Genomic DNA, 25693 nt, shown 5'->3' with positions numbered 1-25693 from the left:
CAATAGGAAAAGAATTGCTTTTTTAAGGACCTATCTAAGCTCACTGATCCACAAAAATAGTAAGATACTTGTCTAGAATGACACCATAATCTTATTAATTTCTGCAAAGAGAAACTCGGTGACTAGGTTAAATTAAAACCACCATCAAATATCTGACCAGTATTACTCAAGACTGTCAAGGTCGTGGGAAACAGAGAAAAGCTGAGAAACAGTCACAGACCAGAGGAGAGGGGAGAGAGATTCAAATAAATGCACTGAGGTACCCTGGATTGGGCACTGGAACGGAAAGAGTACACTAATGATGAGGTCTGAATAAAATCTGGAATTTAGTTAATAGTAATGTATAAATGTCAGTTTCCTAGTTTCACCAAAAATACCATGGAAATATATTAACAGTGGGGGAAACTGGGTAAGAGATAATATGGGAACCCTTTGTACTATCTTTGCAACTTTTCTTTAAATCTAAAATTATTTCAAAATAAAAAGTCTATTAAAAAGCAACAATAAAATTACCATAAAAAACTATTGGAATTAATGTCCTAGAATTTGCAGATTTACATCATGTAATAATAATCAGGCCTCTTCCTCATCTTAAAATGACCCTGCTCCTTTATTAATATTCTTCTATAAACTGAATTCATGCCTAAATACAGCCCAGATTTCAAATCGAACACACCTGATTGCTCCCTTCCTATGAAGGACAGCTTTGTGTTGTCCATTAATACATTAGCTTGTGTCCTAAATCCTTCCATAACTAACTTCCCAAAGGCCCTGCAAGGTTTTTCCAGTGTAGACATATATTCTTTTTTTCCCCTAAAGGCACACATACACAATTTTTCGAAGACAATTCTGACTTACAAGAGATGACATTTGAGCATTTTGGAGCATAAACTGCATCTGCTGAGCAAACATGGCTGCGGCAGTCTTTTGTTGAATCAGATTGTTCCGTCCATTAATCTCCAGCTGTGTCTTTAAGTGTGGAGGAGGGTGAAGGTACTTGCAGTTCTCTCTGGCACACCGACCCTAAAAATGAAGAATTAGACTAATTTTCATTAATATTTCTAAAAATCTGATATGGCTAAGAATAATAAAAGTGTATCAAACAATAGAGAAAATTAAAGGGAAAATGTTAAATTTTCCCTCAATTGGGGGTGGAGAAAAAAGTATAAAAATACGATATACACAGAAATATATTTTCTAAATTTTAGGTTCATTATTCTGGAAATTTAGGGGTCTCAAGTTCTTTTTCCTAAACCCATACAATGTGAGAAAAATCCTGAAATCCACTGACAATCTTGTAACCATAGAATAAATCTCTATATCTGGCAGCCACAGCTATTTGGATGCTTTATTGATGGTTTAAACACTTCCAAACAGAATAATATGTCAGTCCTGTGGAATCAAGCATCTTTGGTGTTGCCTAAATGTTGACGTGGCTACTAAATAGGATGCTTACTATAGAAAAACTGGACAGATATTTATCGCATCGGCAAATGTCAACTGTTGTTGTGTTTAACTCATGAGCATTATATAAAGCAGCTAATCGTTCTCTCATTTAGATTACTAGGTTCACCATAACTCATTTAAGACAAGAAAAACTGCGAGCAACCTCCCCCCCAACAGGTGCTAGAGATGGATGAAGAAAAAAAGGCAACTTTTTGTTTCGAACCAGGAGAAATTAGTTAGTTCAAGTGTTTTGAACTGATGCTGTGAATTTTCCTTATTTATGATATCTAAATGGTTTACACAATCACATCTCCATATTTAGTTATCTTGTTACTAAATCATCCCCATAATTTCACTGAGAATCAAGATTTTTCCTTCAAGACTTTATAGACCTACATGTAATGCAAAACCTGATGCACTGCAACTGCTCTTTTAAATATTAGATCAGTGGGATGAGGCGCTCCATTATTTTACTTTCCCTGGCAAGAAGCTGAGTACAACTTAAAGCATAGCTTGAGATATGAAAGGTTCAACTATTGTTTTCTGTCAGGTTTGTCCTCTTGTTTCTCCCATTGCTCAATTTATTTTTAATCAAATTAAATGATTTATAAAATGAAATAATAACTTAGTTTCAATGTACCTTTACATTTCTCTGCAAATCCTGGAAAAGGAATAATTTATTAGTAGTAAGAGTTGAGAATGCTATTAACCCAATCTTCCCAAATTCATAAAAGTAGCCTAAGGATAGCCACATAATTTCAGCACATATAACCGCTGTACGAAAAATTTAAAATCACAATAATGAAGATTTCCCCCATTAATACACCTCCCAACAGATAACATGAGCTTCTTTTTACACTTACCACAACTAGCACCAAGGCAAAGATAGTCTCAAGGATTTTAGTCCCTAGATTCTCCAGTCTCAACCCAGCATAATTGAGGTTATATGACTCAAAATTAACAGCCCTGGGAAGCAGTGACACTTAGTGGCTTCCACAGCTAAGCATATTAGTTTCTACTTTACCATTTCTCTTCTTTCTCTCACACCCTAACATTAAAGATTTCCCCAAAGTTTGGTACTAGATCCTTTGCTCTCCTCTCTAATCTCTTTTCCCTTGAGAAATGAAATTCGTGCAAACTTTCATCTGTCACAGTAATTGCTCAGACCTTATATCTCTATCTCTCTGATTCTTCTTCTGAATTTCATTCCTTTTTATCTCTAATTGCAGCAGCATTTGGAAATCTTGCCCCTAACCAGGTCTAAAGAACTTACTCCTGACCTTTCTTCCCCTCAGACTAGTTTCTCTTTTCCTGCATACTTACATTTAGGACCCTTGCTCAAATCCCCATACTTTAGGACAGTTACAGAGCAGCAATGAAAAAAGAAATTAGGCACCATAGCTCTCCCAGACAAGTGGCAAACACAACCATAGGCATTTATAGAGAACACAATTTATTACTCCTTTCCAAAAAACCTGTATAATGAGGACTGTCTTATATTTAGAAATTCCAAACAATAGATCATTTGAAAAGGGGGGCGGGGGGGGGGGAGAAATACATTAGGATTTTGACATTTGTTACAATTTAGAGTTTTAACATTATTTATATTGAATGCAATCAGAGAGGGGAGAGGAAGGAAAAGAGGGAGAAAACGGGGTATTTGGCACATGTCCTGCCAATCTACAAAGAGTTACTACCCGCCTTTGTGTTTTTATATAATTGTCCTTTACATATAATAAGTTTTCTTAAGCTTTTATCCTGGGAAACTAATGACTTTTTTTTTTTTTACAAAGCAAAACAGTATATAAAAATAGGGAAAAAGAGAGACTTACTCTTTAAAAATTACATCAAGTTGGGCTTTAAAACTAAACTGGAATATGAGGCAGCATGAGATTTAAAAAACAAACATATTCATCTTATTTATGAGATTTTACTTGATTTATAAAGTAGTCTCTTATGAATGACAGAATTCATAATTTAATTCTATAACAATGCAGATGTATAGCAATAGTACCTTAACAGAGACTGTTGTTTATATTAAAAAAAGTTTATAAAAGACAAAAATATCTGCATTCTCTACCCAGAGTGATTCTCTACTGAAACAAGCACTACTACACCTATGAATCTTCCAGCAGCCCTCTCTTATCTACTCTTTTTGAATATGCATCCAAAAGGCAGCAGGGGGGAGAAAATGGTCAGTGAAGTTTCTAAAATACAACTGCATGAAAAAGTTGATGACAAACAAAAAAAGTTGCAGAGCATTTATAAAAATTCCAAACTTCAATCTATTTCCTTTTTCCTACCTTTAAGCTTTTCACAAATGAGTGCAAAACCTTTGACTAAAAGAGAAAGGTAGCCTTGTAGAGTTTCAAACCCCACCGAAGTCTTGGGACCTAGGAGATTCTGTCAGATACAAGGCTTTCCATATACTTGGTGGTAGAAAAACTCTGAGAAATGTACTATTTTTATGTTCATGACAGAAAGTTATACTATCTATCAGAATAAGAAAAGGACAGCATGAAGCTGAAAATTACACTTTGTCAATCACTGTATCTTAACAGAAACAGTTGTTTGCAAAATTACTTGCTGCTTAAAATACATTTGGAATTATGGAGGAAAATCCTCTCAAATATAGCTGGATTATATTTTCAAAGATATCTCACTGCTCTGCTAGGCCACCAAGAATTAAGTTAAATGTTAAATAAAGGCAACGAACAGATGATTAGTTCTGTGAACAAAAATGTTATTCCATTTAAATGATCATCTATTAAAAGAAAAAATCCTATTGATTTTATATTGCCCCACTGAAACCTACATATATGCATAGACATGGCCTCTCAGAGGAAGTAAGAGCAATTTTAAAATTACAAATCATACGTACTAGGTTCCCGGATTCCTACAACCATCTCAGACCTATTAAAGGCTAGGAAGGATCTCAAAGAGCTAAAAGTGAGGCACATCAACATAAACTGAGTATTAGCCAGATATCAGCATACTAATGGCAAATTCTCCACTTTTTTCCTTTTAGAGTTTTGTCTTTATACAAATATAATTTGTATTATTTTCTCCTCCAATATTATACCATCTATGAATGTCAATATATATACACAAAGAGCATTTTTAAAATCTTGCATACAAGTTTTAATTTAAATTTGGAATGCAGACAAGAAATTTTTTTCAGATCTATAGTAAACCATTTCCGGAATATATTGAAGCCAAAATTAATGAGGCTGAACGTAGAGTCCATGGAGAGGTCCAGCCAAGTACACACACCTTCCACGGCAGTCAGCACTGATATACATATACAGGGCAATGACTTTGGAACAAACCAGAAACCAAGATTGAATATGTAAGAAGCAGGGAGAAGGTCTGAATAATTTTCTTGCCTGTCTCAAGAAAGCTTTCAAATTGTGACCTCCAAAAGATGAAGGGAGTAATATGCTCAACAATCCCCCATTGTTCTGAAATAGCCCACTAAGATAACTTGTTTACCAGAATTGCAACATTTAGGGCTGAGACAGATTTTAAGGAACATCTTGTGCACCTTTATCTTTCAGAGAAAGAGATGAGGTGGCTTGTCCTATAATTAACAAGCAGCACAGGAAGGACAGAAGCCAAGTTTTCAGATTCTCACTACCCAATATGGATTTTCTGTTCAAATGACTCTTCCTCTGTAAAAATTTCCCTGGACCCATCTCCCCACCCCCACTGCCATTTATCTCCCCCTGTTTTGTGCCTCCAGCTGCACCTTGTACTCAGTTTTATGGTTGTACTTATCACTGTGTACACTGTGATAAATTGTTTGCATACCTATCTCCCCATTAGACTTTGAGCTTATCTAAAGGCAGGGCTATATCTTCCTCATCTTTGAATCTCCAGGAATGTTTCTGTGCCTGGTTAATAGTGGCCAGTCCATAAAGTTTGCTGATTGAATGAATAAACTTTGTGAAAATAATCTTACAGGGCCTAACACTAAGTCTGCCTTAGAGGCCTAATTCTTTCTCTCTCTCTTTTTTACTGTTCAAAATATTACAGATGTCCCCTTTTATCCCTATTGACCCCTTCCACCCTGCACCTACTCCCCTCCCCAGGCCTTCACTACACTATTGTCTGTGTCCATGGGTTATGCATATATGCATATAAATTCTTTGGTTAATCTCTCCCCACCCCACCCCCACCTTCCCTCTGAGATTTCTCAGTCTGTTCCTTGCTTCTATGTCACTGAATCTATTTTGTTCATCAGATTATTGTGTTTATATTCCATTCTCTTGTTATTTCCTTTCATAATTTCTTTTATCTTGCTCCAAGAAGAGAATCGTAGCCAACACATGACTAAGGTTGTTCCTGGTTGTTTGTTCCAAATAAACCGTTATCCTATTCAGGCCCAGAAAATAACAAATTTATATCTTTTTTTTTTTTTTCCTATGAATATATACTCAGAGGTGTATGTGACCATCTTGCTGAAAAATTCTGGTAATTCAGTATAACTGAACCAGAAGTGTCAAGAATTCATGAGGTACACAGACACTAACTCTGGTCTGTGTTCACAGAAGTCTGTGGTCACAGGAACCCCCAGGGTACAGGATCCCACAGAGCTGAATAAAGGAACCTGCAGAAGATTCATATCTAAGAAGCATCTGGGCCTGCCTGGGGGAGCACTGCATTTCCAGGGTTGCTTTGAATAAACTGCCTTCTCAAACTGCTCCACCTCTACTCCACATTTCTCTGAACAAGCTGCAAGTCAAATTCCCAAGAAGCTACTTGGACAAAGGTGGAATACCTGGTTTTGGGATAATAACATGGGTGGGGCCTCCTTGTGGATCTCTATTACATATACTGACTTCTTATAAGAAACATGTTCCCCTGTACTTCAAAGACACACATTCAGCTGCATTTGCATTAAACACTTATTTTCAAATAATCATGACCTTAAATTTTTACCTTGAAATTTTTGGAAGGTTAAATAAAATATCATAGTTGCTGTTCACAGTGAAACCAAGCCTGCCTCACCAATACCCCAAATATACTTCCTGCCCCCTCCCCAGTTTCCTCCTGATTTAACCAAATACTTTCAATCTTTTTAGAAAAATATTAACTGAATATCTGTTCAATAATAAGCTCCTCAAGAATGCGTTGTCTCTGTTTCCAAGCAGCCAACCAGAATCAAATTAAAACCCGGAGACTACTGAAGTACACTGATACAAATTACCAAAAGTCAGAAGGCATTTCTGATGCTAAGTATTCATGGAAGTTGTCTTTAAAGTAGTTGATGGCAGCAAACATAAAATGTCATTAAAATTTAGCAAAAAAGGAAAGAAAAATCATGACATTCAACTTGTTACTCTAAGAATAAAATACACATAAAACCATGTGACTTCAAAATCTACTTATTGCATAAAATTTGTTATGAAATAACATAAAAGGGTATCTCAGCCAAGAGTCAGTCAGATCTCCTGCTCATAGGCTTCCCTCACTTCCCTTTTCTGGACACCCCATCCAGTCACCTACCACAGCAATTTAGAACAAGGACAAAGAGGACACCAGCTACTTGCACCCCTTCTTCCCAGCTAGGGCTTCTGCTTAGAATACTATCTAGGGTTGTCAAATTTATCAAAGGAAAATATAGGACTCCCAACCAAATTTGAATTTCAGATAAACAACAAATAACTTTTTAGTATAAGTATGCTCAAATCTATATATTATCTGTCCACCCTCTCCCTATTTATTCTTCTATCCGTGTGAGTTGAGCTAAATAGAGTCGAATAATCCAAAACTCAATTTGCCCCCTTTACCTTAAAGTTGTAAGCAGCCCTCTCCATGGAATCAGCCCAGGTTCTACTTGGCCTTTAGTTGCCCGGAGCAAACCAGAAGGCACTCTCAGTCCCAGCTTACCTGACCAGCTACAAGGAATTTAAGGAAGTTGACTGTTGGGGAAAGCAGTTTTTTATTTCATGGCTCCTCCCACCAAAAAGCTTCACATGGCTCCCTCCCAATCCTGTCAGCCACTTAGCTTTCCCACCCAGAGTGGTGCAAGTGTATATTCAAATGACTTTGATGCCTGCCAGAGCTCCTCCCTTCGGTTAGAATGAAGACAGGCATGGTGAGTGACCACCACGCCTAACTACTGATTCTAAATTTATACAGAAGTTTTAAACATCTGAATTATTACAGGAAAATGAGGATTTTATGTTTTTAAGGTTTTTATATGTGTGGGGGGGTGAGGAGGGCAGATTTTTTTTTTTTCCTTCAGGTCTGTCTGTGGCATACTCAAATTCAAGCAACAGTCATCCATTGAAGCTCAGGAAAATGACTGCTTAAGCTTCATGTTTCTATATGCACACACAAGATCTATGCAGATACTTATTCAAAACATGCAAAAATGGCATGAATAGCCATTATTTGCATAGATTTATTTTCCAGTCAACCCTTGATAATGCACATTAAAAGACTGGGAGAAGTAGAGGGGCATGGTTAATTCTAATGAACAAAATAATGTATTCAGGAAAAATGGCAATCCATAATAGCTCCACATTATAGAATATATATATTACAAAAGTGACAATTTTGAACATTTAAGAATCAGTTTCTAGACACAATTCTGAAATTATTTTTTATTCATTAAGAATACAAACTCCTTCATTGGAATTATCAAAGATTCAGAATTAGTACTCTCAAAAAGAATGAAATTGTACTTCACTGAGGAAGTTTATATGATAATAGACAACCTGTCACAGAAATATTAAATACTAAAGCTGGAATGGCTCTTAGAGATCATTTAGTCCAGCATTTGCCAGAGTGTGTACCAGAGACCACTATTCATTCCCAAGAACCCTCAAAAACTGAGTTTCCTAGTTAAATACTTGTAAGAAATGGCAAACTATATTCCTCTCGTGTAGACTGACAACACACCAGAGCATAGTAAAGTTTCTCTTATATGTCCTACAGTAAAGAAACCTGCTTACTTTTGTTAACAGCATTTCCCAACATACTTTAATCACAAAAACCATCCCTCTTTTTATTTTTTTATCCTCACCCGAGGATATGTTTATTGATTTTAGAGTGGGAAGAGGGAGAGAGAAACATCGATGTGGGAGAGAAGCATGGATCTGTTGCCTCCCACACGCTCCCTGAACATGGATGGAACCCAAAACCTAGGTATGTGCCTTGACCGGGATTCGAACTGATGACCTTTTGGTATACAGTACAAAGCTCCAACCAAACTTCTAAATAAAGACTCAAAAATACTTCTAATATTAAACATGGAAATAAATGGGAGTTCTACAGATATATAAGAAAGAAGAATCAAAACAAATAAGGGAATTGTTTTCCAGCCCGCTTACTTTAGTTCAGGGTCCTTGGTGGCCAGAGCCTCTCCCAGAGCTCTGGGCACAAGGCAGGACCCACCCTGAACAGGACACACTTCCATCACAGGGGCACTCAGACTGGGACAATTTAGATACCTCAGTTCCCCTTACATGCACATCTTTGCGATGCGAAGGAAACCAGACAACCTGAAGAAAACCCGTGCAGACATGGGAAAAACATGCAAACTCCACAGAGACAGTGGCTCTGGCCGGGAATCAATTTTTCCCCCTCATCAACTTTATAACAAAACAACATCATTTGAAGATCTCCTTACTTGATTTCCCAAAAGCTAAAAAAAAAGAAATGGTGATTTTTCCTATGAATGCTACAAAGAAAGATCCCACAAACATCTTCCCAACTCCCATTGCCAAAGCTGTAAGTTCTGTCAGATATTTCCAAATGGCTGCTAAAGCTTTCTTCTTTTATTTGAATGTATGTTAGGCAACTTCTGAAGTTACAACTTTGAGTCTTATCTGTTTAACTGGATTTCCTACACTATGACTTCTGTCCCTTGAACCCATGCCAGTTAGCTTAGGTTTTCCATGACTTAAGGGTCTCAAGTGAATTTTAACTGCTCTAAAACTTGGGAAGTAAGAACGTATTTGGCAATCCCTTCCATTCCTAAGGGTCTTAGCTTTGCACTTAACTTAAACCTTGGGGTTTCCACTTGGCAAAATTAAATTTCCTGTCTCTAAGTAAAAGGAAAGTTACAAAGAAGAATTAAATTTAGACAAATATCTTGCAAACTTAGAAAGAGGGTATAAAGTGAGAGAGGCAATGATTATTTTTCAGATTTAAACAATTTAGCTTTGCAGAGCTCAGAATGCTGCTAAGAATAAATTAAATAATTACAACTCTATAGCCAGACACGTAACCCTCCACCCAGAGGTCATATGAAGGGCAAATACAGTTATTGATTTACCTTTGCATTTTTAAATTAGAGGCACAAAGATGAAAATCAGTCCCTCCTTTGCTAAACATAAGTCCTCTTTCAGATAAAGAAAATTAAAAGTGTGATATCAAAATGGCTGTTTACAGGGTCTGGCTAAATTCTTAAGTGTGAAATCATGTTTCAGATCCCAAATAGAGCAAAATGTATCCACTTTAAGCCATTTTCCTCATATTCCTACCCAACTACCAAACTAACACCAAATATACAATGATAACATTTTTTTATATCACCAAAAGTCTTATTGAGACCTCTGTGTTAACTTGTTATTAAAACTAGGCATTTTAGAGTATCAGGCAAATACTACACCCCCCAAAAAAACTCCAAACACGTTGTATATTTAAATAAAGTGGTGTTTTTAGCCAAGGGATTCTTTTAAAACATATCTGAAAATTAGGCCAACTTAGCTTTCATTTTGTTCTGCAGACATAAGAAAAGCAATTTATTGATACGAATTCTTTTTCTTTTAAAAACAAAGATCTATGCTGCCTCGCCTGAATATCTATCAAGTATATTAAGTTTCATCCAGAATGTGTCTCAGGGATTTGAACAGAATTGACAAAGTTCTAGATAAAAGTACTGAGATTACTTTTTAAAATATATGTATTTTAAAATTATCCTGTTTCAGTCTAACTTAGTAAATATACTAACCTTGTTAAGCTCACCTGCTTTCAGTGAGAAGTTAATATTTGATGATGATGAAACTGTTCCTGGTATTTAAAGAACCTAAACAAGGCTATCCACAAACAATGTGACTAGAAATGGGGTTAGTTTAAAGAAGATAAAATGATAAGTGGAGGTTTTATGTTTTAAAATAAATCAATCCCTCAACCATAAAGTCTCATATCCTTACAGAGAAGAATTTGAAATATGACCTCTACCAGAGAATGCCTATCTCCAAATCTAAAACAAGGAAAAATAAAGCAAAGCAAAGAACAGAAAAAGTTAATTAGTAATTTTTAAATCTATTCATTTGAACTCCTCAAGTCAGTTTCAACAGCTGGAACAAGAGTTACCGGGAGAATAGTACCCTTGTAGGGATGTAGCGTTCTTTGAAAATATATACCCTCTATATTAACCACAAAAAGGTTTCAAGGGTCATAGTAAAAGTCTTATTGATACCTTTTGATTAGTGGACTCCTTATTTTAGTAAGGAAAAATAAAATAAAACAGATTTACTCTAGCTTCATTGTGCCTTCCCTGAAAATTAGAAAACTTCAAAAAATCAGGTCTTTGTGAAAAATAAAAGTCCAGTTTATGTGTCTCTTATATAAGGCAAATAAAATTTAATTCTAGAAAAAAGTATTTTATAAAGTGATACAGTGAAATAAACATCATTGTGCCAATCTTTCCCACTTATTTTTCTACTAAATATAACTAGAAATTTTAATTGGTTTTATTTTGTTTCATGTTTTACATTGACTTTATATACTAGACTCTAGTATATAAGATCAAATGACCTTTAGAAATGAACTAATTCTTACCATTTATGAGTGTGCTGGAGAATAATTGTATATACAGTTTTAACACATGTATTTGGCATGTGACAACTGCTGACACATATTTAGACACCAGGTTGAGGCCTCCATAAAATTATATTTTCCATTAATATCTTGAAAGTGGTCATAATGATAAACCCCTTTAAAGAATTTATAGAACTCTGCAATCTGGTTTCCCTTTTTTTTCACACCACATCCACCTGAATAATAGCAACTAACTTTATTATGTATTTATCATGTGCTAGACACTATTCAAAGTGCTTTATATGCATTACCTCATTTAATCTTCACAATAAACAACCCTAGGAGGTCAGTGTTTTATTGAGGAACTGAGACACAGAGAGGTAAAGAAACTTACGCAAGGTGACAGATCTAACGTAGCAGAGCTGGGATTGGAACTGAGGTGCTCTGGACCTGGAGCTCACATTCCTAACCAGCACACTATTACCCCACAAATACTTTGACATTAACTAAACTGAGGAATGAGCTAGTTCAAATATTTCTACTGTCTGGGCCACTATTTTTTCCTCTAAGATTATTGCACGTCAACCGGCTGTTAGGTATGTCCAGAAACTATTTAAGCTAAATTTATGGAGAATAAGATGTTTTGTTACTTATCTAGGGATCTTGGGTGACTTGAAAACAAGTAAGACAAGGTAACTGAATGTCCATTTTTTTTATAGCACGTACACCTGAATCATTACAGCTTACTTTATTGTGTATTTACCATGTGCTGGGCACTGTTCAAAGTGCTTTATATGCATTAAGTCTTTCATCCTTACCGAAGCAGAACAATTAGTACAAACCTGTCCTCTCTTAGCTCAGCTTTTTATTAAATGCTTGCACAATAGAATTTTGCCATTTGGTTTGGGAGAAGCAGTGTCATATTATCAGGAGTTGGGTTATAAGAGTTTAAACACAAACAACCATGACCTGACAAAAGGACAGTCCAGCAAAACCTGATGGACATAGAGAACAGATGGAAGTAGAGCTCAGTGAAAGAGTTGGTTGTGTGCATTTTGTGGCTGTCATTACCACACTAAAAGAAGACTCTTTTAAAAACACAGTAGTGCCATTTAGAAGCAGATTTACTCAGACCACAAATGTCTAAGTGTTGTAGCTTCAACGCTATCATAAAGCAGAGAAAATGTCTAAATGGTGACAAAAGATCAACTGTATCACAAAGTAGTGCCGAGTGTTTCATTCCACTAAGCATTCCATTCCACTAAGAGCACAAGCAAATGAGAATGCACATACACTACACACAAAAAACTACACAACCAAAAGCTCAGTAGTAGGGATTTCATTTAAATGACCAGAGAATGTACATACTTTGAGATGGAGCAAAGCAGGGTGATTGATGAATTGTGGGCCTGGGAATTAGGGTTTGACTTTTTCAGTACTTCAAAAGTAGGATATGAACAGGAGTTATGTTTATTTTATTTTCTATATTGCCAATTTATTTTTGGGTAAGTAAATAAATCTAAAGACTTCAAATACAAATCAATACGTGGATATATCAGGTAAAAACTTCAATAATATAAACACATCAATTCTATTTATAACATCATTTAGGTTTTCCCACAGCTTTTTAAAAACAAAGTGTTATAGATACTTGCTGATGATAGTTGCGAACCTGGATTTTATAAGTGACTGAACGACTGGGCATGCAGAACTCAAAAGTGTACTTATACTTTTAAAGACAATCTCATAGAGAAAATAACAATAGTAAAAAATCCAGTGTTGAAATAAATCAACTGTTTGGAGTGAGGTCACAGGCTATTCATACTTTGACTTCTCATATATTTGTTCCTAGACAAAGCAGTAATAAGTCTAAATTTTAATATGATTTCCATTTTTTATTAGAAAGAGTGCTAGACCGGGATTTAAATGTCCTGGATTCTGATTGCCTTTAGATCATGGCTAAATTATTTTCCAATTCTGTGCATCAGTTTTTCTAGGAATAATTTTGGACCCTATACACTTCAGAAGTACTTTGAACAAATGAAAAGTAAAATTTAGTATGTTTTGAAAATATAATGAGTACAAAATGTAGTAAGTGTTATACTTATTTCTCTTTATTAGTTCTTTCAAATAGAACTAAAATTGTTACTGTGAATTAAATATTAAAATATGACAGATTACAAACTGTTTTACCATTTTACCTCTCCACAAAAGTAGTGCATTATTATATGAGTAATTCTTGATGTTGTGGGTAAATTATCATGGGCCTAGAGAGGGAACTTATATACAATGTTAAAGAGCCACGGACACTTCTCTTCTTAGAACTGGATATTGTTAAACAGTTGCTGCTCCCACAGCTCAGCAGTATGATAGGTGAAATAGCAGAGGATAGAGAAGCCGATTCAGGCTTTAATCTTATCCTTGCAAATAACTGAAAAGATAAAAGAATTACTGCTCCCTTTTTAACTGGCAATAAGCCAGTGCTTACTTAGGGAGACCTGTTTATCTAATCAAGAGACACATGTCTACCATCACAAGCTTCTTACTTTAAGGTCTCTCATAATGAAAATACACTTTAGAAACATAATGACTAAACATTTAAAGTAATTTCTATTTTATAAAAATGTTTGGAACACCACACTTTTTGGTTGATACACTTAAAAATTTTTACTTTGCCAACCTGCTGTTATATTTTATTTATAATATTAAAGTGATAAAAGAAATCAGGCAAGTCATTTTTGCCTTGTAAGTTAGGAGGATAAAGCAAAGCAAATAACAGACAATAAAAGAAGATGTTAATGGTGCTTAAAATACTAACAAATAATTAATTACAACAAAAGGATTTTGAATATTATTTATATAAATTGGTGAAATATTAAAATTGCATTTCATTATAAAACTTTATAAGTTTTTGAACTAATTTTTCACTTTTTCATTTTTATGCGAAACTCTTAGAAGCCAAGATTGACTCATATAAACATGAAACATATTTGAATATGTGATATGTATGTATATACATATACATTTCTATTGTTAAAAACTAAAAATATACAACAGATATTATAAATATGAAATAACCATTAGAACTAATAAGTATATAACTATATAACATATGTATAGACACCTTTTTATGCCTCCACATTTGCTGCATATAAAATTTTGAAAGCCCCCCTGTAACAGCTAGAAACACCAACATTAGAGCTCTTGGGGTATTAAAAAAGTCACTAATGTTTTCAAAGTGTTATAATAGGAACATTTTTTTTTGTTTTGGTTTCATACATTTAGACACATATTATTCTTCCCCAATATCTGTGATGTAATGTTCCCTGAGAAGTTTCTATATGCTCCACAAAAATAGGGTCCTGTGGTCAAAGAATTTTGAGAACTGTTGGGTCAAACAAAATTAAACTGCCATCTTTTGTGCATTATGTTTCAAAGCCTTATCTCTAATTAAGTCTTATTAGCTAATAAGCATTGTGGTACTCCTTGGGGGGAGAAACATAACAAGCTTCTCAAAGATTATATATATAATCTTCCAGAACAGACACCATTTTCTTTCTACCAGATATGAACATAAACAATAACCCAAGAATGAGGCCATTTGAAAAGAACAGTGGGAAAAGGGAAGGAAAACCATTTAGGGAGCAACTGCTGAGAACTCTGAAACTAAGAAGTACCTCTCTAGATGATACTCTCCTGGACTGGCATGGTTTTCCCTAAACCAATGATTTTAAAGTTTTAGTCTTCATCAGAATCACCAGGAGGGCTTCTGGAAATACAAATCCTCAGACCTACACCCAGAGTTTTTGATTCAGCAGTTCTGTGGGGTAACCTGAGAACTGGCATTTCTAATGAGTTCCCAGGTGGAGCTGGTGCTGCTAGTCTGTCAATAACTCTTTTGAGAACCTCTGTTCTATGCGAATTTGGTCCTATTCAACAACAGATTTAGCTGTTTATTAAGCATTTTCTGATGTTACTGATAATTCAAACATCAAGTGATTTTGATATCTTAATTTCATATCTCCGACCTCAGTAATGAAGTTAGCAGTCATATAAAAGAGGGCCAATCCAAGTCATGAAGAAAAACAAAACAAAAAAACTGGGTTTCTCAGAATTCTACTCTACTACTCCTCAGAAACATTCATTTTCTGTTTACAAAGTAGTGAGTGGTATTAGTTGTAAACTTAAATATATAAGAGCTCTGTACGACATTTTGCTTACATTTACTCTATAAACCTCGCCAGAGTGTTTTTCTAAATGTTTGCTATATGCTCGAATTTAAGCAGATAAAGGATTTTGTAGCAAATTCTCCTCAGCTTTCCAATAAATTAATACCTTCACTTACTGCAGAAAGCACACTTGATTGTAAGCATTACCCCTTCTCCTCACTCCCCAAAATAATATCTGGAAAAAGATAAGCTAAGAGGAAAATACTTTTCACATCAACTAAGCAAACAACCCAGTGAGGATCATGGCACTTCATTATGGACAAACAGAAGCTGAAATATCGATAGATTCATAGACCTCAAAGCAAGTACTGAGTCCAAAGTTCATCAGTTGTACCCTGCAGGGATGCAGTAAGAAAACAGTACATCTCATACAACACTATGTCCTTTTAATTGTAAAGAAAACACGTCTAAGGTGATCCAAGTATTCATTACTCTTTTGTTTATGTATTAAGAGTACTCTCAGCAGCACTTAGTTTACTTCTGAGTATCACTGAAGCCCATAAAAACCAAAGCCCCCAGTTTGCATGACTGGAATACCTGCAATACATTTACACAGCAAAAAGAAAAGAAAAAAAAAAGAAAGATAGCTTAATAAGCTTCAAATAAGAAATTCAGAAACAGCATTATCTCCTTCCTTTGCTCCCTTGCTCTCTCACTAGTTATACAACTACATTCTTCCAGAAAAACTGGGAAATAACTTATAAGAAAGATGCATTTTCAATAAGATCATTATGATAAGCCTGATGAGTAAGAGTAAGATCATGGTGAAGATGGGATAATAGCAACAAATATATAAAAAAACATCAAAAATCTCAACCAAGGTGAATTGCTTCAGCTGGGCAGGAAATTTAGCTCTGACCTTTCTGGCAACCATAGTAAATAGGGCATGTATTGAATTGCATTGTTCTTACTGCCTGATAAAAGAAAGCATACCGGTTAATAAGCACCTTTCTGTGAAAAGACTGCTGATACTGTGGAAGACATAAAGAAGACCAGGACGGGGAACTTGGCCACAAGGAGTTTACATATCTTATCCCGCCTGCAACTGCAGAGATATGAAGAATGTTGCTGGAAGGGGCTCTAACACTTGGCCTACTAGTAGGTACAGAAATCAAAGAAAAACCATGGGGTAGAAATCAAAGATGACTAGGGGTACATTTACTTGTGCTATTGAGAACAAGGAGGAGCAAGTTTGGTAAGAAAAAACAGACATCTCTGAGCCATGATTAATCACAGATCTTCATTTTCACTTCAAGAAAAGAAGAGTTTATAGTGGAAAATGTGTGATTAAAATGGCATAAATAATTATCTCTCTGGGGAGTCTTACTTTCTTTACCACCCTCTTTTCATTAGTGTTATTTTATTCATTACACCTTCATTGGGGTTTTGTTTCAAATACATTATTAATAGAGCTGAAGTATTTCAAAATGAAAAACTTCTCTCAGTAGGTGTCTCCAAACTTCCTTCCTTCCTTCCTTCCTTCCTTCCTTCCTTCCTTCCTTCCTTCCTTCCTTCCTTCCTTCCTTCCTTCCTTCCTTCCTTCCTCCTTCCTTCCTTCCTTCCTTCCTTCCTTCCTTCCTTCCTTCCTTCCTTCCTTCCTTCCTCCTTCCTTCCTTCCTTCCTTCCTTCCTTCCTTCCTTCCTTCCTTCCTTCCTTCCTTCCTTCCTCCTTCCTTCCCTCCTTCCTTCCTTCCTTCCTTCCTTCCTTCCTTCCTTCCTTCCTTCCTTCCTTCCTTCCTTCCTCCTTCCTTCCTTCCTTCCTTCCTTCCTTCCTTCCTTCCTCCTTCCTTCCTTCCTTCCTTCCTTCCTTCCTTCCTTCCTTCCTTCCTTCCTTCCTTCCTTCCTTCCTTCCTTCCATTCTTGATTTCTGTTTTCTTTCTTTCTCTCTTTCTCTCTTTCTTTCCTTTTTCTCTACAATCTCTGACTTGGAGGTAATGTCATTTTTTTCTTACATTTCTCTAGTGAGAAAATAGGAAGATTGGGGGAGAAACAAGTAAAATATGGTTACATATGTTTTATCACTAATATTTAAAAGATAGAGTAAATGTCATGTGCAATCTGAGTGAGGTCTTCAGAATTTGGGAAAAGTGAAAGAGAGTCTTGGTTTAGTTTTAGCTGTCAGTAGCCTATTAAACAAATGCAAATCACAATTATGTATATAATTAAAAATATTAATGACATCAATTGAATGCTGCTAAATAGTTCAAATCATTTTAAGTTTCTTTTTAAATTTATATTGACTTTATTGGGGTGACATTGGTTAATAAAATTATATAGGTTTCAGGTGTACAATTCTACAATACATCATCTGTATATTGTACTGTGTGTTCACCACCCAAAGTCAAGTCTCCTTCCATCACCATTTATCCCCCCTTTACCTTCTTCTACCTGCCTCTACCCCCCCCCCTTTCCCTCTGGCAATCACCATACTGTTGTCTGTGTCTGAGTTTGTTTTTTGTTGGCAAATGGGTGTATACAATGTATACAATTTCATTTCATATTTTTTTGCTTAATCCCTTCACCCAGCCCCCCAAACCCTTCCATTCTGAGAATTGTCAATCTGTTCTCTGTATCTATGAGTATGTTTCTATTTTGTTTGTTAGTTTATTTTGTTCATTAGATTCTACATATAAGTGAAATCATGTGGTATTTATCTTTCTCTGACTTATTTCACTTAGCATAATACTCTCCAGATACATCCATGCTGTCGCAAAAGGTAAGATTTCCTTCTTTTTTAGGGCCAAGTAGTACTCCATTGTGTAAATGTACCACAGTTTTTTAATCTACTCATCTACTCATTGGAATATATCTGAAAGAACCCAAAACACTAATTCAAAAGAATATATGCACTCTTATGTTCACTGCATTATTTACAATAGCCAACTTTAATTTCCTTTTTTTATTGAAACATTTTTCTAAATGTCCACCCTAACTGGTTTAGCCCAGTGGTTAAGAGTGTCGGCCCATGGACTGAAGGGTCTTGGGTTCAATTCTGGTCAAGGGCACATACCTTGGCTGCAGACTTGTGCGGGAGGCAACGAATCCAAGTGTCTCTGTCACATCGATGTTGCTCTCTCTCTCTCTCTCTCTCTCTCTCTCTCTCTCTCTCTCTCTCTCTCTCTCTCCTTCCTTTCTACTTTTCCTGAAAAGCAATGGAAAAATCCTTTTTTTAAATCCTTGGGTGAGGATTTAAAAAAAAGTTCCAGGTACGTTTCCTATGTCTGAAAGTAGAAACAAACCTGAATCATGTCTTGATTACTAAGGACTGTACCCAAGGCCTCAGGGTCATCTCGTCTGAAAAACAGAAATTACTACGCAAAAATGGAGATGAAGATGAAAAAGGTATAAAAATATATTTAAAGCTTAATTACTAGCTACTGCTTTGAATATACAGTGATATTTTCAAAATCCAATAAGTTTGATCATAGAAAGACAAAGAATAATTCTCATAGAGAACTGACATTTTAAAATAAACTTAACTAGAGCCCTCAATAACTAGAAATTAATTCAAACAATCTGCTTTTTAAAAAATGAGGAAGTTCTAGTTATTGAGGGTTCTAGTTAAGTTTATTTTAAAATGTCAATGCATTGCCTTTCTATGATCAAACTTATTAGACTCTGAAATTATTACTGTACATTTGGAGCAGTAGCTAGTAATTAAACTTTAAATATATTTTTATTGGACTAGGCAGTTACCTTTTACACAAAACCCTTTTCTGCAGATTATGACTTTATACTTGACTCAGAATGACCTTATTAGCACTAATCAGGCTTCCAAGAATATCTTGATTTGCAAGCTAGCCATCTGCTATAAAATTCAATTTTAAACATTTTAAGGCAAAAATAATGCTTGAATATTACTAGATTACCACACTAATTACTTTAAAATAATATTTAACAATGGCCACTCAGCAAAGTTTTTAAAATCCATATATAGGGTAAAAGCACTCAAAATGCAACATTTGGAGAGTATCCAATGACATGTGTCTAAAGAATATTTCTATCATGCTAAGGAACAGAATTAAATTCATAAAAATCAGCAATTTGTAGGTCATCAAATCTAGGTTAAATGTGGTTGAATGAGGAAAGTTGGCAAATGGGTGTATACAATTTCAATTCATATTTAAGTAAAAACTAAACTGGGAGTGGAAGTTCAAATGCAGATGTAGAGATGACTGCGTGCCTTGTAGGGGAGCCCATATTTATTCTCCCTCTCTCAAAATGATTCAATAAGCTCATGTTTCATTCAACAAATAATTTTTAAACTCCTAATATGTGCTATGTGAGCTAGGCACAAAAGATACAGTGGTAAACAAGACAGCATCTAATGTGAAACCAAAACAATGATAGCAGATTGGATATTAAGATGAGCAAAATAGCAGTAGACTGGAATAGAATATCAATACCCTCTTACTTACCTACATTGACTTCAGCAGTATCTCAACTCCATCACTGGCTTTCCCTTCCCACTGCCACTATCTAATTTAAATTCTTATTATTTCATACCTTCAATACTTATAACAACTTTCTCAGAAGTCCCCCTCTTGCCGGCCTCTTTTGCTCTACCATTTCATCTCGCATAGGCTGATGATGACATAACTTAAAAATTGTCAGAGTCCTCAAAGCTACAAAATAAAGTTTAAACTCCTCACTGACTTTTGAGGCTACTTCTCTGCCAACAGAAGCTCTGTGCTTCAGCCAGGATGACTTAACACTCAACTCTCCAAATATACATCACAGTTTCCCCCTCTGTCTTTGTTCAGGGTATCTCATCTGCCTGGAATAGCTTCCTATCCCTCTTTCAAAGAATACCTCAAACAGCACCTCTCACATGATTGCATCTTTAGTCACCACAGCTGTATGTAATCTCAGCCCCTTCCTCTCTCCTTGGACTCTTTTAGCAGTTAGTTTGTACCTGGTTTGTGGCAAATAACACAAACAACTTCAAACTAAGAAGTGTGTCAGGGACCATGTCTTCTATAACATTGTATTTTCCACAGTACTGAGCCCTGTGCCAAACAAGTAATAGATTTCAATAAATGTTTGCTGAATGCATCATTTCTTTGGGGAATTGAATGTATATAGAACTCTGAATGGACTTAACAGGACTTTCAGCATTAAATGAACTCTGACATTTATATAATCCTTGAAGTAATTCACAACCAATAGTCCTACAAGTTGAGCACTGCTGCTTGCCCTTGGATGAAGAGAAACAGAGGTAGTAGGATTCCCCTGACTTGCTCAAGGCCACACAAGGAACCCTTGTTAGAGCTATTATCACAAGGCAGCATTTTATATGTTTACACCACTCGATGATACCATACTTCATTTCATATATTTCCATGGTTATGTCTGAAGTTCACCCAAGAAAGAGGCATCTATCAAGACTACTTCTAAAGCTTCTTGGAAAAATTAAACAATAGCCCAAAATATATACAATGAAATATTATTCAGCCACGAGAAAGAAGGAATTCCTGCCCTTTGCAACAACATGGATGGACCTTGATGGTATTATGTTAAGTGAAATAAGCCAGACACAAGAAAGATAAATACTGTATGATATCACTTACATGAGAAATCTAAAACAGCTGAACTTAGAAACAGAGACTAGAATGGAGGTTACCAGGGGCTGGGTATTGGGAGAAATGGGGAGATATTAGTCAGAGTGTACAAATTTCCAGTTAAAATAAGTTCTGGGGATCTAATGTACAGCAGCAGGGTGATTATAGTGAATGAAGGAGATCTTAAATGTTCTCACCACAAAAAATAGAAAAGGTAATTATGTGAGGTGATAGAGGTGTTAACTAACCTTACTGTGGTAAATCATTTCAAAATATATACTTGTATAAAAGTATCACATTGTATACCCTAAATATGCACAATGTTATATGTCAATTAATCTTAATAAAGTTGGAAAAATAAATCCTTTCTCCAGTGGGTACTAGCAAAATAAAAACAGACATGATTTTAATTTTTTTCAGTTGTTTTGAAGGTAAGAATAAATTTGTTTCTTTATAGAATGCTCTCCTGGATAATAGAAAGTGAAATAACCAGGAAATTGTGAAAACTTCAGAGATTATGTTTTTACAGAAGCTAGACAAATTTTAAGTTCTTTTAATGGAGCATGTAATAAGCATAAACATTAACAACAGAAAAACAACTTCTGGGATAGGTGTTCATCAAATATTTAACACAAGAACACAGAGCTCTTGAAGCTATAAACAGCCTCAAATTGTCACTTCAGTGTTACTCTCTCTCCAAAATAAGATGAACAAAAATTTAAAGGCAATGTGACAATGTGGTCATAAAAAATGTCACTTTAAAACTTGTAGCCTCCAAAAAGTATTTGGAAATGAGTAAGAGTTGGTTGATACTACAATGCTGCCTACTCGATGTACCTAGACACATAAAAGATGGGGGAAGGGTTTTTAAAGTCATAGAGAAAAAGTTATTTTGTTTGCATTTCTGCATGCTAAAGACAGAAATTAAAACTTTACTCTTATACAGTTAGCTAGTAAATCATGGCTGGCACATAGGCTATGTCCTAGTTTAGGGAACTTGTCATATTTAACACATATTTAAGAGTTATATCACTGTGGACTATATTTTCAAAATAATGGATGGTTTTTAGAATGTAGAAACTGTCTTCACTATCCAAAGTCTATCCACAAGAACGTGGATAAGAATAAAAGCCTAATTTCTTTTCTACAAATTTCCAGTGGGTAAATAAAAATTTGAGTTTCAGTAGAAAAACATATACCCAGGGATGTTACAAACAGAAAGCTAACCTGTAAGGGCAAAAAGAGCAATAAATGATGTTCTATAAATAAAGTCATGATCCTAGAAGAACTAATTGCTATTTCCAGATGCACAGAAGTATCTTATATTTCACAAAAACTTAAAACAGAGAAAAAGACAATATATATTTCCCTAACATGTAAGAGTCTTTTTCCCAAACAAAAGAGTTGACAAACAGTAGACAGTTCTCAAACTTCACATTTTCAGATCTCTTGTACTAAATGGAGTTCCTGTAACAAAATATTAATCTCGATAATGACCATATATCACACACAGGTCCTTTCTCACCAGGTAGCCAACTGCAAACTTGGCTTCGAGGAGCAGAGAAAATATTTTGAGCTATGCTCCCATAAAACAACATTTTAAATGAATTGGGTTAGATTCCAGTTATTTTACAGTACAATATTTGACCCATAATAGGCTGAACTGCTACTACAATTATTTTCAGTTGACCTGTGACAGGTGCCCCTCTACCTGTCCAGGGCATTATACTAATGAATATATAACAAAATCAGACATCAGAGAGTTTCATGCTGTGAAGATGTACATGATCCACAGCCAGTTAAAATCCCCAATTCTGGCTAGCTAACTCAATAAAGCAGGGTTTATGGAGAAGAATGGACAAGGGAGTAGAGATAATTAGCTCAGTGTCCTGACTCTCAGCAATTAAACAAAGCTTGGTATCACTAAGTTAGGTAACTTTGTCTAAAAATAAAGAGCACCCTGCCTCTTTTCCTTCTTCTCAAAATTAATAGTCCAAATGATTGTCAAAGTACTAAATATGAAACCTTAATCTAAAGTATGAATCTAACTACACTATCATGAAACAATACGTGAAGAAGGGATTAGGAAAGCAAAAGTTAGCTTTTCACCTTTTTTGAAGTATAAGATGTGAAGGAAAGCAACAAAACTTCACAGGCAGTATATCCCAATATAATGTGTGACAGTCTGAACGAGTTAAAATCCAGATGCTTTTAGTTTAATAAAACAATAGCCCAGTTGGTGTTTGCTCCATTTCTTCCTTCACAGGGGAAAAAAACACACTAAAATGACTACAAGAACATAGAAGTCCTCAGGCTCTTGTGGTAACTGCTTACGTGACTTTTGGCAAGTGACTCTTCCTCACTATCTCCAGTTTCTACATGGTAACAATTTAAACTGAATGGTCTTCCTTCTAAAGTAAAAATTCTTGATTTGCTAGGTTTGTGAAATGCTATTATGGATATGAATGCTTTCTTAAATATCTAATTGTCTGACTTATCAGTCGCAGAATCTGCCATTTCATGAGTTTCAGAGTTTTCTCCTTACCATATCCAAAGTTTAAAAAAAAAGGAAAAATGAAAAGAAACAATACTCCGCTGTATTTCTGAGCATTAAAAGACAAAAGATGCACATGTAAGACTAAGAAAACTAACTTTTAAAAATATTTCATTTTTAAATAATTTTAGATTTATAAAAGATTGCAAAACTACTACAGAGTCCCTACATACCCTTCACTCAAATTCCTGTAATATCAACAACTTACATACCATACATAGCACTACTATCAAAACCATGAAATTAACTTTACTACAATTTTATTTTTTTTATTGTTTTATTTTATTGTTCAAAATATTACAGATGTCCCTTTTTCTCCCCATTGACCCCTTCCACTCCTTCCACCCCCCTCCTCAGTCCCTCACCACACCATCGTCTGTGTCCTTGGGTTATGCATATATGCATAGAAATTCTTTGGTTAATCTCTCCCTCCGCCACCCCCCTCCTTCCCTCTGAGATTTACAATATTATTAACTAAAATAAAAACCTTATTTGAATTTTGCCAATTCCCCCCCCTAATATCTTTTCTATTGCAGCATGTTGCATTGCATTTACTTGTTATGTTTCCTCCCATCTGTGACAGTTCCTCAGTCTTTCATGATCTTGATGCACTGGCCCTTGGGAGCTCCTTCAGATTGGCTCCTGTGTCCTCTTGGTCATGCTTCAAACTTTTTCAAGAGCTTCCTTATTTCCTGGCACAAAGCATTATAGGTTTACCTTGTATTTGTCCTGTACTGATCCAGAATCAGCCATTACTCCCAAGATCCTTGGTTCCTTTATTGAAAAATGTTATTAGAAGCCAGGATCTGGGAGTTAGGTGTCATTGCTTCTAGGTCCTCCTAAGACTGAGCTAGAAAATATAATCAAGCATACTAATCCATGAATACACACACATCTATGTGTCACAGTTTTTTTTCCAAATTATTGCTTGTCTTCTAATTGTGTGGTGTTTTCTGCCATTCAGAAATGATTTTTATTGTATGGCCAATAATAATCCTTTGCCTTTATTGATTCTGCCTTAGAATGCTTAGAAGATCTTTCCCACACAGGATTATAAATGTTCACCTATACGTTATTATAGTACTATCATGATTTAATTTTATATTTTCAGGGCACCCAGAATTTATTTTTTGGAAAGATATTTCTTGAGTGCTTATGATGAGCCAGGCCCCGTTCCAAGCACCTTACCTGGATCATCTCATTTAAATGTTCAGTAACTACAGAGGTAGGTGTTAGTAAGTTCTTTGTTTTCACAAACAAGGAAACTTAGGGACAGAAACCAAGACCACACAGCTGGTGAAATCTGGCCTATCCAATGGTAAAGCCTATCCAGGGTTATTGGAAGGATTAAAGTGAACATGTGAAAAGTTTCTGGTATATAGTACGCAGTCAATAGAACATAGAGTTTGTTATTATTATTCTGACATAGTTCTCATAAACATAACTTCTGATGGCTGCATATTATTTAAAGAATGGTATATTTTAAATTAAGCCTATTTCTAAAATATTATTCCTTCACAAGTATGAAAGTCCTTTGGGAGTCTGTGGAAGAAATGAATCTTGTCTTAAAAAAACAGTTGTCACTAAAAGAAATTTTGAAACAAAATACACCAACATGTGAGGAGTTTCATTGGGTAATGGAATTACACGTTTTTTTAAGAAAATATTTGTCTCTATATCACAGTTTTCTAGAAAACTGTGTTTTTATTTTCTGATCAGAAAAATAGCTCCTATAAGGGGTTAATATCCAAAATATATAAAGAACTCATACAACTCAACACCAAACAATCCAAGTAAAAAATATGCAGAGGATATGAACAGAAAATTCTCTCAAAAAGATATACAAATGGCCAACAGATATATGAAAAGATGCTCTACTTCACTAGCTTGACTTGACTTCTGTGGCCAGGACATAGAAACAACAAAAGTACCTTCGCCAAATGATAATTGGATAAAGAAGATAAGGAATATATATATATGTATATGTGTGTATATATATATGTATATATATGTATATGTATATATATGTATATATATGTATATACACACACACATATATACATACACACACACACACATATATACACACACACACACAATGGAATACTACTCGGCCATAAGAAAAGG

General features: G+C 35.2%; 1 protein-coding gene across 5 annotated transcripts in view; it reads right to left on the bottom strand.

The window, feature by feature from the left end:
- The window catches only part of MBNL3 (muscleblind like splicing regulator 3), a 96232-nt gene that overhangs the window by 24299 nt on the left and 46240 nt on the right, over positions 1-25693 (bottom strand). For all 5 annotated transcript variants that reach the window (XM_087829426.1, XM_087829427.1, XM_016197999.2 and 2 more), the window contains one exon: positions 859-1023. In XM_087829426.1, coding sequence (XP_087685552.1) covers positions 859-1023 — 165 coding nt within the window. The remainder of the gene's footprint in view (positions 1-858; positions 1024-25693) is intronic.

Source organism: Miniopterus natalensis, chromosome X (assembly GCF_054644295.1).
Source record: "Miniopterus natalensis isolate mMinNat1 chromosome X, mMinNat1.hap1, whole genome shotgun sequence".
Taxonomy (NCBI): Eukaryota; Metazoa; Chordata; class Mammalia; order Chiroptera; family Miniopteridae; genus Miniopterus; species Miniopterus natalensis.
Note: the sequence above shows the minus strand (reverse complement) of the source record. Positions and strands in the feature narration are given on the sequence as shown.